The sequence below is a fragment of the Corylus avellana genome, chromosome ca4 (genome assembly GCF_901000735.1).
Source record: "Corylus avellana chromosome ca4, CavTom2PMs-1.0".
Taxonomy (NCBI): Eukaryota; Viridiplantae; Streptophyta; class Magnoliopsida; order Fagales; family Betulaceae; genus Corylus; species Corylus avellana.
In genome coordinates this window covers 31,387,243-31,401,404 of record NC_081544.1, presented here as the reverse complement: position 1 = coordinate 31,401,404, position 14,162 = coordinate 31,387,243, and the positions used below count along the sequence as shown (strand labels likewise).

The 14,162-nt window shown below is 35.8% G+C and overlaps 2 protein-coding genes across 2 annotated transcripts; one reads left to right on the top strand and one right to left on the bottom strand.

Moving 5' to 3' along the window:
- Positions 1-1,079: 1,079 nt before the first annotated feature.
- Positions 1,080-7,119, top strand: LOC132178600 (probable aldo-keto reductase 1). The gene is made up of 7 exons (XM_059591058.1): positions 1,080-1,303; positions 3,821-3,988; positions 4,187-4,390; positions 4,546-4,718; positions 5,106-5,202; positions 5,604-5,757; positions 6,845-7,119. The coding sequence occupies exons 1-7, from the start codon at positions 1,244-1,246 to the stop codon at positions 7,021-7,023; spliced, it is 1,035 nt and encodes a 344-aa protein (XP_059447041.1). The 5' UTR covers positions 1,080-1,243; the 3' UTR covers positions 7,024-7,119.
- Positions 7,120-7,192: 73 nt separating this feature from the next.
- LOC132178598 (rosmarinate synthase-like) lies at positions 7,193-9,425 on the bottom strand. Its single transcript, XM_059591055.1, has 2 exons — positions 8,904-9,425; positions 7,193-8,226 (listed from the first exon to the last, which is right to left on the bottom strand). Exons 1-2 carry the CDS (start codon positions 9,324-9,326, stop codon positions 7,282-7,284), a joined length of 1,368 nt encoding a protein of 455 aa, XP_059447038.1. The 5' UTR covers positions 9,327-9,425; the 3' UTR covers positions 7,193-7,281.
- Between the last annotated feature and the right edge of the window lie 4,737 nt (positions 9,426-14,162).

Genomic DNA, 14,162 nt, shown 5'->3' with positions numbered 1-14,162 from the left:
AAAATGACATATATTTTCTTTTTTCTAATAATATGTGAGATGCAAATAAAATTTTAATAAAATTTATATATATATTTTTTAGGAGAAAATTCACTTTACCCCTTGAAGTTTAAGAGGTTTTTCAATTTGAACCACAAAGTTTAAAAATTGATAATGTACCCCCTAATATTTCAAAATTTTTCAATTTAAACCTTCTGTTACTAATTTCTGTTAAATTGGACGGAAATTTTTTTAAAAAAGCCTAAGGCTAATTATGTAATTTTAGAGATTTCCATCCAATTTGACAGAAATTAGTAACGAAAAGTTTAAATTGAAAATTTTTGAAACATTAGGGGGGGTACATTGCCAATTTTTAAACTTTTAGATTTAAATTAAAAAACCCCTAAAACTTCAGGGGATAAAGTGGATTTTTTCCCCTTTTTTTTAATAACATATGAGATGCAAATAAAGTTTTAATAAAATTTAGGAAAAACTTCACTGAAGACTTCCGAATTTTTACATGTTTTGAAATACCCTCCTAAACTTCAAAATCTCTCAATTTAATCCCTTGAACTTTTAATTGCCCTCAATTTGGACTCTTTTGTTAATTTTAGCAGTTAAAAATTCAAAAAAAATACCAAAATATCCTTGATTTTTGTTTTTTTTTTTTAAATAAAAAAAGTTTTAGAAGTTAAAATTTTATACAAAAGTCAAGGGTATAAACGTTATGTGACGTTTAAAATCTGACGGAGAGGTTCAAATTAAAAGCAATTGAAAGTTCAGGAGACTAAATTGAGAAATTTTGAAGTTTAAGAGATATTTCAAAACGGATAGAAGTTCGAAGGTCTTCAATAAAATTTCTCCTAAAATTTATTTCAACTTTAATTTTACTATTAAAAAAATATATGCATCTCACATGTTAACGAAGACTATCTCTTTATAGATTAAAGTCGAAAGAAATTTCTTATCGACTTATGAGGAAATCTTTCCGTTGGTCTTTTGGTTAACGTTAAGGTTGCTATGTGGAGTTAAGTTGATGTCATTTAAATGATGTGGCAATTTTTAGGCCATATATTTTTTAAAGTGATCTAGCCATGGCTTCTCAGCCTTCTCTCTTTCACTTATCCGTCCTAGGCTGCCACTAGCTTCTTCCAAACTCGTATATGTATATGCGTCTGTGTGAAACTGATGACAAATGATCACAGAAATCCCAACAAGACGCTGCGACAGAAAATCTGGAGAAGAGAAACATAAAATCTGAAAGATGGCAGAAGCCAACGAAGTCCAAATTCCAAGAGTGAAACTGGGCAATCAAGGCCTCGAGGTAAATACCATTCTCATTTCTTGAGTACCCATTTCAATTTTTTTCAGGAAACTTCCACAGGTAATCTGTTCGCATTCTTCGAAAACCCATCTACATCATTTGATATATTTTTGAGTTTTTAAGGTATCAAGAAGCTAGTCACACTCTGATAACAGAATTGTCTTTCTTTCTGGTCTCGGAATCAGCATAAATTCTTTCCATTAGGTCTATGGAAATTTATGTGCAATCACACTAAAGTTTCATTTACCCAAAAACAAAGTTCTAAAATTTTAACTGTGAGGTGGCAGTGGCTGTGGCAGAGACTAGGAAATGATTAATTCTCACAATGGGTACACTTCTCCCCTGTTCTCAAGATCAAGTGGATCCGAGATCAATCTATCCTGTGTTGATATCGAAAAGGCCAAAATGATGCCATTTACTGATATCTGGAAGCTGATCCTGTACCATCAACGATAATTTTCATTTCTTCTATAGAATTACTATGGATGATGAAGCTAATATGCTTAGTAAAATACAAGATAGCCCATTCAATTTCCAAGGGTTGTACAAATGTGCATGGCTATTGGGTGGCTATGAATCCTGATGATAGTTTTGAATCTCAAGCCTTCATCTTTTGAGAATACATGAGCCTACTCATAAAATATAACTCTGAATTTGAAATCATGGACGTTTGAATGAAGGAGATGTTAAACGAAAATTAAAATGCTTTTTGTAGTTGCCAAGTTACATTTATGTGGTAAGAAGCTTTAACATGTTATTAATATAAAACATAATCCTCTTGTAGATAATGTGGTGTATATATGCTATAATTTGTAAGAATTTGGTGGGGACCAAGCTATCTAGATGTAAACAATGAACAGTGCACCATGAATTAGAAACAATTTATATGGCACTATTTAGTCACAGGCTAGTTTGAGAATAAATGTGTAGAGAACTGTCAAAATAAACATGATTCCTTCTAAATTCAGTTGGTGCCCTTCAAGAAGAACTTCTTACTGCATGCTGCAGCAGGAGTTGCGTCATTCCTAAGAAAGAAAATTCTATGCTCAAAGCATGAGCATGTAATGGCCAGGCTTCTACAGGTTCTTTCATTGGACCAACCTCAGAGAAGAGGAATGATTTTGTGGGAGGTGATCTATAAGCTTTGATGTCGTGAGAAATCACTCATGGCGGCAAGTGCGGCAAGTTTTAGTGGGAATGAAAAAAAAAAATTGTTTAGAGCAATTTGGTTATAGTATAATTCAATTGTGTATTGAGCTTATGATGCCCGCAAAACTCTGCTATGACAGCAAAGCAGCCATTGCATACCTCATAACCAAGTTACTCTTAAGGTAAGGTTTTAAATCCAAAGAATTTTGTTATTTTCTTGTGAAGAAAGGAAATCTTGTGGTTGATGATGTCTCTTAAAGAGTACTTATATTCTCTTTCCTAGCACACTAAACTAAGAGATTTGGATATATTTGATACACGTACAACATTTTTATTTATTTATTTTTTTGGGGTGGGGGGAGATGTCAGTTTTGTAACACTCTGCTTCAAACCATAACAATTAAATATGAAATTTTGGAATTTACTAGATGCAGACATGAGAATTAGAAGTGGGTAAAATGAGTCAGTTATGGTCATGGGAGATTAGGGTAGGGGTTGTTAAAGAAAAGGAAGTGTCAAACACTTGGAAATGTTTCACACTGGGATGTCTCATTCAAATGGGATTTACCCGCGTTCGAATGGGATTTGGAAAAGGCCACGTGTCTCAAAATTTTAAAAGGCACGTTTTCTGTCCGAAAATGACTAGTTCCGTTCGAATGGGAACGTCCGTGCATGCAAAACAGACACGTCCAAAAGGCGAAAATGAGGAGGGTTGCGGTTTTTAAGGCTTGCAGCCACCCCTCTCCCTCATTTCCACTCGACCAACCACCGAGACAGAGATAAGAGAGAGAGAGAAAGGAGAGAAAAAGAGAAAAATGAGGGACCTTAGGGTGCTTTTGGAACAAGGAAGTGTAGATCAGCTTCAAGGGTAAGAATCTAAGCTTTCTTTTTTTGCTTTCATGAAGTTGAAATGGTTTCTTGTGCTTGGTTGGTTATTTTCGAAGCTAAGGTTGCATGGGTGTTTGTATGAAGATGAAGTGTGACGTTTTTGGTTGTTGGATGAAAGAGAAGGGCTCTTCCAAAGCTCAAGCTTTTGTTAACTTTGCCTCATGTAGAGTCTGTGGAGGAAAAGAAATGATAGAAATTTCGAAGACCAAGAGAGGACTTTGGAGGAGCTCAAGTCAGTCCTTTTTCTTTTTATTTTCTCTTTACTTGGACAGCTGCTTGTTTAGCTCATTTAGTGATTAGCTTTTTTGACTTTCTCTTTTCTACTTCTACTTAGGCATTCTCTTGTATACTTCTTGTGTACTAGGGTTGCGCCCTTCTGTGCTTTTTGATATATACAACTTTACTTATCAAAAAAAAGGCTCAAGCTTTTGTCAACTTTATCTTGGTTATTTCTCTGTAATTTTTAAATTTTTTTCTTAGGTCTCAAAGTTGGGGTTTGGATGCATGGGCCTGTCAGGAAGCTACAATTCTCCTCTCTCTGATGAGGATGGAATCTCGGTAATAAAGTATGCATTCAGTAAGGGAATCACTTTCTTTGATACAGCTGATGCTTATGGACCCCATTCTAATGAAATTCTACTTGGAAAGGTACACATCATCAATTTTTTACTTGTACTAGCTGAGGAAGTAGGATTTTTTATAGTAGTATGTATAAAGGTTGTCACTGATGTAGAAATATCTTGGTGATAGTATTTTCTTTATGTTATGTTGTTAATGAACTGATTAGTAATTGATGACCACGTTAAAAATTTGTGATATTAATTGAAAGAAGTTTATATCTTTCAGGCCTTGAAGCAGTTGCCAAGAGAGAAAATTCAGATAGCCACCAAATTTGGCATCCAAAGAATGGGATCCCCTCATATGACAGTGAAGGGTAGCCCTGACTATGTTCGCTCATGCTGTGAGGATAGCTTGAAGCGTCTTGATGTTGAATACATTGATCTGTACTATCAGCATCGGGTAGACACAAATGTACCTATAGAAGAAACTGTAAGTGACTCTCTTTCTCTTTCAACTAGATGCCTGCAAGGATGGTCTATTTGTAATTTTGAAATGATCAAATTCTCTGCAAATTCATTATTCCATTGTAGTGATAGTGGGATCTAAATGGAAAAACTAATTAAATACATCTTATTGGTACATAGATAGGTGAACTTAAGAAACTGGTAGAAGAGAAAAAAGTCAAGTATATTGGTCTATCTGAAGCCAGCCCAGATACAATAAGGAGGGCACATGCTGTGCATCCCATCACTGCTTTACAAATGGAGTGGTCTCTCTGGACACGTGACATCGAGGAAGAGATAATCCCACTTTGCAGGTTAGTTCAATTAACAGCTCCAAGTTTTTATGAAAATTGGTCTTAGTCTCATGAGTGCTTCAACTTTGAGAAACCTTTGAAGAATATCATATCGACATGTTTATCCATTCTTGACGTGAAATTTTTTATTTAGAGCTACTTGTTCATTATCTATTATTGTCTATGAAGATTTTAATTTAGAGATTAGATAGTATGTATCTAAAATATCTTTCTTTTTTCTCTTTCTTAGGTTTCCAATAGTATTATCTTTTTTCAAAGAATTGCAACAACAGAAAATATTAATTGGATGGTTGTTATGTCCATTTTGTGTGAGTTTTTTATTTCAAAATATTTTAATCATCTTTTCCAGAAGTATGGGATGATATCTTGATGCTCTTGTGCATGCAGGGAACTTGGCATTGGAATAGTTCCATACAGTCCTCTTGGTCGTGGTTTTTTTGGTGGCAAAGGAATTGTGGAAAGTGTGGCTGCAAACAGCGCCTTGGTATATATTTCACCAACATTTTTTCCCATCTATTTTTTGACATTCAATGAATAATAATTGTCTGCGTAAATCTTCAGGCAACTGTGATATTTTTCTTTCAGCAGTGCATTACTCTTCAGTGTTAGTTTGAATAGAAAACTCGTACAATTAAACATGTCTCTTCAGCTGCCTTTAAAAGAAAAATAGGGCATCACATCTGGTATTTAGTATTTTTCATTATTAATTTTTTCTTTCTTACAAGAATCCCTAAACAAATTTTCACGTAAACGCAGCAATTTTTGTCTTTTTTTATTTTTTCTAAGAACCATCATCCTATAGAGAACTTGAGGATTACTAGACTTTTGCCTTTCTTCATAAAAGAAAAAAAAGCTTAACTAACAGCCAGTTCATTTTTCTATAAGGTCATGCATCCTCGGTTCCAGGGAGACAATTTGGACAAGAACAAGACTATTTATACTCGAATAGAAAGCCTTGCTAGAAAGCACCAATGCACTCCTGCTCAGCTAGCACTAGGATGGGTACTCGAACAAGGGGATGATGTTGTACCTATACCTGGTAAGCAGCTTTCACTTTATAGTCCTGATTAATTTAAGTTAGTCTAAAATGTCCTCCATATATAAGTTTTCCTCACAAATGTGGTTGAGAAGAAAAAGACAAAAAAACATGTGGCTGAAGTTCTATTCGGTGTTATTAAATACTATTTCTTCTCCAAGTGTCCCGTGCTTTTTCCCTTTTAAGCTGGAAAATGTAGGATAAGAGCTTAGAGGATATAAAGTTGACATGGAAGCCAAGAAAAAAATGTCATAATTATCCCAATGATGTGCCATAAGAATTTCTCAAAGTTCAGTATATAAATGGACAAGAACCGATTGCTTGGCTGGACAATTCTACGATTATGATGTCAGAAAAAGCCTCAAAAGCACTCAGAGATTTTAGTTTTCCCACGTATTCATTAATATGGTGTTAGGTTGTGGTCATAACTAAGATTGATTTAATTGTGGGTTGGAATTTGTGATTAAAAGCATCATTGGGCATCTTGCTAGATTGTGGATGTATTTGTAAATTAGCGGTATGTTGGTTTTTGAGTAGTGGTAAATAACAAGTTAACTGCATGCATCTTATTTTGGGAGAGACAATAACACTTGTTCTCTAGTTTAAAGAGATCACAGTAGCAAATCTAAGTACATAAGCATGTATGCTAAATATATGGGGAGTTGTTTTCAGGAAAAACTAATGGCATTGGCCAAGGCTTAGTTGAATTGAATTGTGCTGAGTTGAGTTGTTCAAGAAAACCGAATTGAATTTGATTCATTAACATTGGGAAGTTTAAAAGATGTTTTGAGTATGACGATGATGAAGCAAATCAAATTTGAAGTCCAGCTTCCCGAACTAAGAAGAGGAATAATAGGTCCATACATGTATCTCAAGGATGATGATTGTAAAACTTTAATTTGATTTTATAGGTTCTGAGTGTTATAGGTCCCAAGAAAATCTTTAAGGCAGAGCTCATTATGTGATGCAATTTTCCCAGCAACTGATGCTAATGCTTGCTAACTTATATCGGCTTCCTTTTAAGAAATCAAAGCAAGTTGAGAGTTTGGCCTGAGATTTCTCACTGTTCATTTGCCTTGAATTTTCAAAGGGACAACCAAGATCAAGAACCTGGATGACAATGTTGGTTCTTTGAAGGTGAAATTTACAGAAGCAGACCTGAAAGAGATATATGATGCTGTACCCATCGAGGAGGTAGCTGGTAGTAGAAGCTATCAAAACACGGATCATTTTCAATGGAAGTTTGCTAACACTCCTCCGAAGAATTGATTCTCTCTACTCTCTACTTATACTTTCATGGATGCAGTCCACTTTCATTTGGATAATGGGATGCTTTTGTTAATAACCATCTACATCATTCACACTGCTATGAGTGCTAAGTACAGATTAATGTTCATCACTTTATTATTATTATTATTATTATTATTTATCTTGTGAAATAAGATTTTTTTTTTTGCTTTTCTAAATTTTGGCCAAAGCATAGGCAAATGAACATATCCTTAGATGAAAACTAGAAAAACAGAGGAACTAACTTTTCCCACTTAGTAGCATTGTTGGTTCTAGGCGCATGATAGCTTGGTCCTCGCATAGCTCAGCCAATTCCTTCTCAGGCAAAGTCACCATCACCGTCCTTGAAAGCCCTTCTTCACTTGAAGGCATTACCACAATCAACCCTTCTCCCTCCACATTCCCCACGTTATATGACACATGAACCGGCTTATTGTTCTTGTCGAACGCCGACGCATATATCAACGACGACGTAGCGGGGCACCCTGCCACCCCGCTAGGAACAGCCATGTGCTCCAAGCTAATACATGTGAGTTCAGGGCCATACATCCTAAAGGGTTGTGCAAACTTTCCCCCCTCTCCCTTTTGTGATTCAAACCAATCTATAGTTGTCCAAAATTCCTCCTCCTCGATGCCCAATACGTGGCCGTGCACCAACTTCACCACTTGTCCTAACGTTGCCCGGCCAATCTCTCCTCCCTTCAATGATAGTACTGAAAAATGCAATGCATTGCCAAAATACCCGAACGGCAGTTGCAACTGCATCCTGAAGTCGATACAAATTGAGAGGGAGTGTTCTGAGTCATTTTTAGGGCCCTTCAATCGTGCGACACGTGCCCAAAAGAGTGCAGCTAGCAAATCAAAAGGAGTGGCATTAGGGCAATCTTCATGGACTTCAGTGAGGCATTGCTGGATCACTGAATTGGAAAATTTAAAGGTGGCTGTGGAGGTAGTAACACTTGCTTTGGACATGGTTGCATGATATTTAAGTGATTTTGTGTGTGTGTTTGGAATTGGTCGGCCACAGAGTGCTTGTTGTGGGTTGAAGAAAGGTGGGTGCTCGATGGGTTTTTTCCGACGATTCTCGGTCCATGATTTGAAGAGTAGGGTTGCACTGGTTGTGTCTGCATGCATGTGTGAGCAACTTAGTCCAATTGCTACACCACCTCCTTCAAACTCATTTATCTGCAACAACAGAAATTGGGGATAAAATTTATATAAAAAAACTTGAAGTAAAATTCTACCGTATATTAATTTCTTCCACTACCAATGCGTCACCTCCCTATCTTCACCGACCCTTATCTCATAAAAGTGAAAAGACAAAATTATCTCTCAAATATAACTAACTGAATATTCTCTAATTCATGATCTGTATTCTCATTAATGTAGTTTAGTTAAATAATAATAAATAAAAAATTAGGCCTAAAATTGTAGACTTGTCCACTCCTGGACTTGCTGGCCCCTGCCAGACTTGCTGGCCTGAGACTCCTTGAAACTTGTAGGCAGTAATGCAATACAACTCCTTGGAACTTGCAGGCCAACGGCTACCTTATTTACTTGCTTCAATTTATACACAACAACAACAATAGTCAATAATAATACTAATTTAATATTCAATCTTAATATATTTTTTATTCATGCTTTTAAGTCCGATAAAATTTTTTGGTTCCGTCCCGGTGGCCATGGTGTAATGCACGACATGGGAGGGAGGAGTTAACCATGAACTTTATAGTAAAGAAAATATTCATGCATCCCATTCCGACGAAAAAATTTGCCCACATGATCCATTTGTAAACTAAATCAAAGAAAATACATCAAAATGAGCCCCAAGAAATTGAGAAAAAAAAAAAAAAAAAAAGAACCTGGATTTGGAAGGGTGACCACATATTAGGATTGTGGGGCATCTCCTCCAACATCGTTAGATCCCTCTCCTCCGACCCATCAGCAGATCTGAGCCACTCATCAAGGGTGACCTCCACTCTGGCACGTATGACCCGAACTCCGGCATCATTGCACTTCACTTCCCAATTACCGTTATCCACTCGGGTCAACCTTCCCGTAACCGGCGGATACAGAGAAATGACCTCGGACAGGGACTCCCTCAACGGGTCCAAGTCAAAGGAGTGGAACAGGTTTTCCCTGTAGTAGAAGATAATGTGGAGTGTGTGGAGCCCCATGGCATGATCCAGTGTGGATAATGGATGGGTCGTGCCCGGCCGGATCTGTTTGCTGGGTACTACGGTTAGCTTTGAGTGGACCGTCACCCTGCCCTTCTTGCTTGACATTCTTGACAAAAGAAACTCTCTCAAAGAGAGAGAGAGATGGCCGATGGGGATTGGCGGAGAAAAGGCATGCAGGACTACTTCTGGGGTGGTGGGAATTGTGAATTATAATGAAGGAAGCTGCCAGCTGGTGTTCGTTGAGTTTCATTAATTGCTTGGTCCTTCGTTGAGTTTCATTCAATAAAACACTTAAAAAAAAAAAAAAAAAACCAAAGAGTTTAACTGACGTCAGCCATCCTCCCTTCACCTGGTGGCGGGCGCCATCCCCAACCTTCACGTGAAGTAGTAGGAGCCGATTTAATGCCGTCACTACCAAATGACAAGCAATGAGTGGCTGCAACCATTCCCGATGGTGTTGAGAGTAGTTACATCACCTCATAAGTTTAGTAGGCAGGCACTGGCCGCCTATAGAGATGGCGTTGAGAGTAGCCACATCACCTCATAAGTTTAGTAGGCAGGCACAGGCCGCCTATGGGGAAGGGGACATGTCCGCACGCGAAGAGAAAGAAGAATTTAAACTAGTAATTTCTATGTAATAAGACGTGGTTCATAGTGAATTAAATTACTCCTTATAAAGGCAAACTATTCAATTGCTAAGCATCTTGAAATCGAGAAAGACAATCTAAGAGTATTCGAGATGATGGTGATATTTTCCATTCTGGTGAGAGATTCTGATGGTGGAGGGATGATAAGCAGAAAATCATCCTCAAGAATAAAAATATACAGCTTGGGTGAGAACATTAAATAATTTTCAAAATTATTATATGTATATATATTTATTTTGTGGTTTGAAAATGTTTTAAATAAAAAGTATTAAAAAATATTGAATGAAAAAAGTCTCACAATAAATAAAGAAAATGTCAACTCAATATTTATAGGAATAGGATCCTCTCCAGTCCATAATGGACCAGGGAAAATTCAGTTTATGGTTAAAATTTTTTCTTAAAAATCATACGGCTACAAATAGGACACATGTCCCACTACAAAAAAAATAATATTTCAGATTAGATCTAGCCCCGGCCACCCCCAAGGGCCAAAACAATTTTTATTTTTTATTTTTTTATAACTGGCCCTTGGCCGACCACCCCCAAGGGCCATGGGTTGGCTTTGGCCACCCCAAATTAGCCCCCAATAGGTGGCCAGCCACTCCTTAATTTTTTATAATTTTATTTTATAATTATTTTTTAAAAATATATAATATTTTATTTTATTTTTTTATTAATGGGACAAATGTCATATTTATAACCTCGAGATCTCTTTAAAGAGATCTTGACCATTAAGTGAATATTTTCCGATTTAAAATGAACTGAAAATGATCCTCTTTCACATTTATAAGGCCAACACAAAAGCTGAGTGTACATGGCAGCCTCATTTTTCTAGGAGAGAAAGCTTCCTAAATGATTTGGTGGGTCACAAGGTGGTAATATTTGATGAAGATGTTTCGTTTTTTAAGGCACACAACTGCCAACTGCCACCAAGGACTAGTTATTTCTAAGAGGAGCACTGATTCACAGCACGCGGCGTGCTGTTTATCTTTACCCTTCTAAGAGAGATCATAGAGTTTACGCCCGGCGTGCATTAACAGTGATGCACGCCAGGCGTAAATTTTTTTTTTTATTATTATTTTATTATTTTAATTTAAAAAATATATATATAATATTTTAATATTATAATTTAAAATATATATATATTAAAAAATATCTAATTGCAACATTAAAGTTGATATTGAGAATATCTTTGGGATGAGGGGACCAAACATGATGTTTAACTAGAGAAAGGTTTTTCCAAGCCAAAAATTTATCCAAGTTGTTTTGCCTTGAAAAATGTAAAAATTGAGAAATAATTTAATAGGGATTACATATGAAAAAAGTGTTGTCTTTTATTACTCAAAATTGAAGATTTTCATATTAGGAAATCGTAGTCTTTTATTTTAAATTCAATAATTTATAAAATCATTTAAACCCCGGTAAAACAAAAGTCAACTTAAAATCAAAATTTAATGTCTCAGTTATACAAAAGCAGCTTACATTTTATAAACTATTGGATTTAAAATGAAGGGCCACGATTTCGTAATATGAGATTTTCCAATTTTAAATAATTTGAGAGAATTTCAATCCGATCTGCTGAGCCACTAGTTAATCTTACTAGCCAACACGAAGCCAACAGACAGAAAGGCGGCCACTGCTATCTTGGGTTAGGTGACCACCACACTAACCTTAGTTTTACTAAAATTGGTATGGCCAAGTTAAAGAATAATGGAACAAAAAGTTTGAATTGGATAATTTTAATTAAAATGCATGCCAAGAAAAGTAATTTCATTTTATTTTTATTTTTTTTAGTTTGCGTTGTTTTGAGTCTCGACATGTAAAATCTTTTCTAAAGAAAATGTTTTTGTAAAAAAAAAACAAAATAATTAGAGAAAGTGGCAGATTTTTCAATGTTTGGTTCCTTTTGTGGGGATGGGAGCAAAATTAATCATTAATAAATGAATTAAATTTTGTCAAAAGATCTAACTTCAAGCCATTATAAATATAGAATGCATTAGTACTAATGCAGAGTGTTTTTTTAATTATATAATAACACAATACCTACTGGTATTTTAAGAATTTCCAATCATATAATATTTGTCGGCATAGCCAATCATTCTGAGCAAGCAAAGCCAATGATTTGATTTTAATTATGTTTTCTGAAAATCATCCCATTGGCAGCTGGACAATGCCATTTTAAAGGCAGAACAGTTCCTTGCTATCCCCCTTAATGATGTTCATGATTTTCAGGTCAGTGCCTTGGTCACCTTGGACCACATATGGATGGCTCAAAGTTGCCTTTGACATAAAATATTGCCTCAATGTTGTTAATATAAGGTCACAAATCACAATTAAATAATCAAACCAGACAAAAAATAATATTTAGTAGACTCTCATACGACTGTCATACAACTATGATGATGTAGTAGTACATATCAGTTATTAATTTTTATTTTTACAAACCCTTATTAATTTAAAGGTTGACTTTTATTGTCATATTATAATAGTTGTATGACAGTCATATGAGAGTCTATTAAATATCATTACTCTTTCGAAGAGGCACCAGATAGAGCTCACCGCAATGCAGTGCCCTTCATACTTGGATGCCACATGTTGCTCACTCGCCTTGCTGATGATGCAGTGTAGGGAAGACCTCAGTTTTTCATATAGGTTTCTGTGATGTGGTTAAGTACTGGTGGATTTAGCAATATACATTTTTGAGGCTTCCACAGCAAATTCACTGACTGAGACTTCCTGATTGAACAAGGGATCTGATGGTGATGGGTGCCCTTCCTCCTTAGATGTCATGACATGGAGAAATATTGCCTTACTGGCAACTCTAGCTTTGCAGTTTCTTCTGCTTCCATGCTAAATGCAGCCTGACTGGGACCTTCGAATTGAATAAGAAATCCTGTAAGCTTCACTGTGGTATGCTACATGTGTTATCACAATCTAATTCAAGGAACATATCAGTAAATGAGAGACAAATTTTACTGCCCTATCAAAGATTGAAAATGGAATATCATATATTGAATGCTCTTAACCACTAAAAAAAAAAAAAAAAAATTATATACCAAATAGTTTCTTCCCCAACTCCATTCAAATATCCAATGGACATAGGTCTAGAAATTCCCCAACCATTGCCTCCATTATCAATTTCTTCTCGATGCTAAAAGAAGATAACCAATGCAAATAGGAAAATACCTAGTAGCATATTTATTAAGAGAGAGAGCGAGAGAGCGAGAGAGAGAGAGAGAGAGAGAGAGCATATTTGAACCTGAAACTAGAAAAAAAATATTATTCAATTGATCAGGGTAAAAAGAAGAACTTCAACCTTTGGCCCTTTGCATCTTGACTGCCTAAACAGAACTCTAGTTAAAAATTCAACAAACCTGAATCCACATTTTATTCTTTCCTCAGTTCCAAGTACCCAAAGGAGATGGCTAGCTAGTTACTCATTATGAACAAGGACGCTTTACAGTTTGTAACACTCACTTTGCTAACAACAAGAAGGACAAGAACAACCGTTACAACCCCATGGGCACCAAGAAAGGTAAGGAACCCAATATTTGGCAGTTGAATTTGAAGTGGCTGGTGGCTCCTGATGCTGCCGCTCTCCATCCGTCTTGGGAGAACCATTTTTTTCCCCTTCAGCCAAACTGCAGTGATCCAAAATAGACTAGATCAATATGTTTGCTATAATGTACATATCATTACAAATCAAGAAAACCGGAAAAGAAATCAAAGGAAACTAAGAAAACTAATAAATTATTATTTATCCTAAAAAGATAAGCTGATAGAAAGTGATGAAATAAATCACTTGATCAATATTCTAACTCTCACTTGAGGAATCAACACATAAAATATTTTACTTTCGAATAGAAGGTAGGGTGGAATCAAGATTCGAACTCAAAACTACCAGTTTTGATATGATGATATATTACCACTAATTTCAAAACCTAAATTGATAGGAAATGTTAGACTTCAATCACTTGATCTTTATTTTGACTAATATAAAATACAACAAATGAGTTAAAAGATAAGAGGGGAAATATGTAGAAGAATGATATATGTGTTTTCAATTGATGCTTGTCATGCAGTTATTATAGGTAAAGAAAGAAAGGCATACATGGTAGAGGAATAACAACACAATCTTTTTTTGCTACAGTTCCAACAGTAGCGGAACGCCCAGCTACAATTAGAACAGTAGCAGCTTGGCCATGTACAGTAGCGGAACGCCCAGCTACAATTAGAACAGTAGCACGATGTCCATGCACACTTCTTCTCTCTGCATCACACAAAGGATATATTC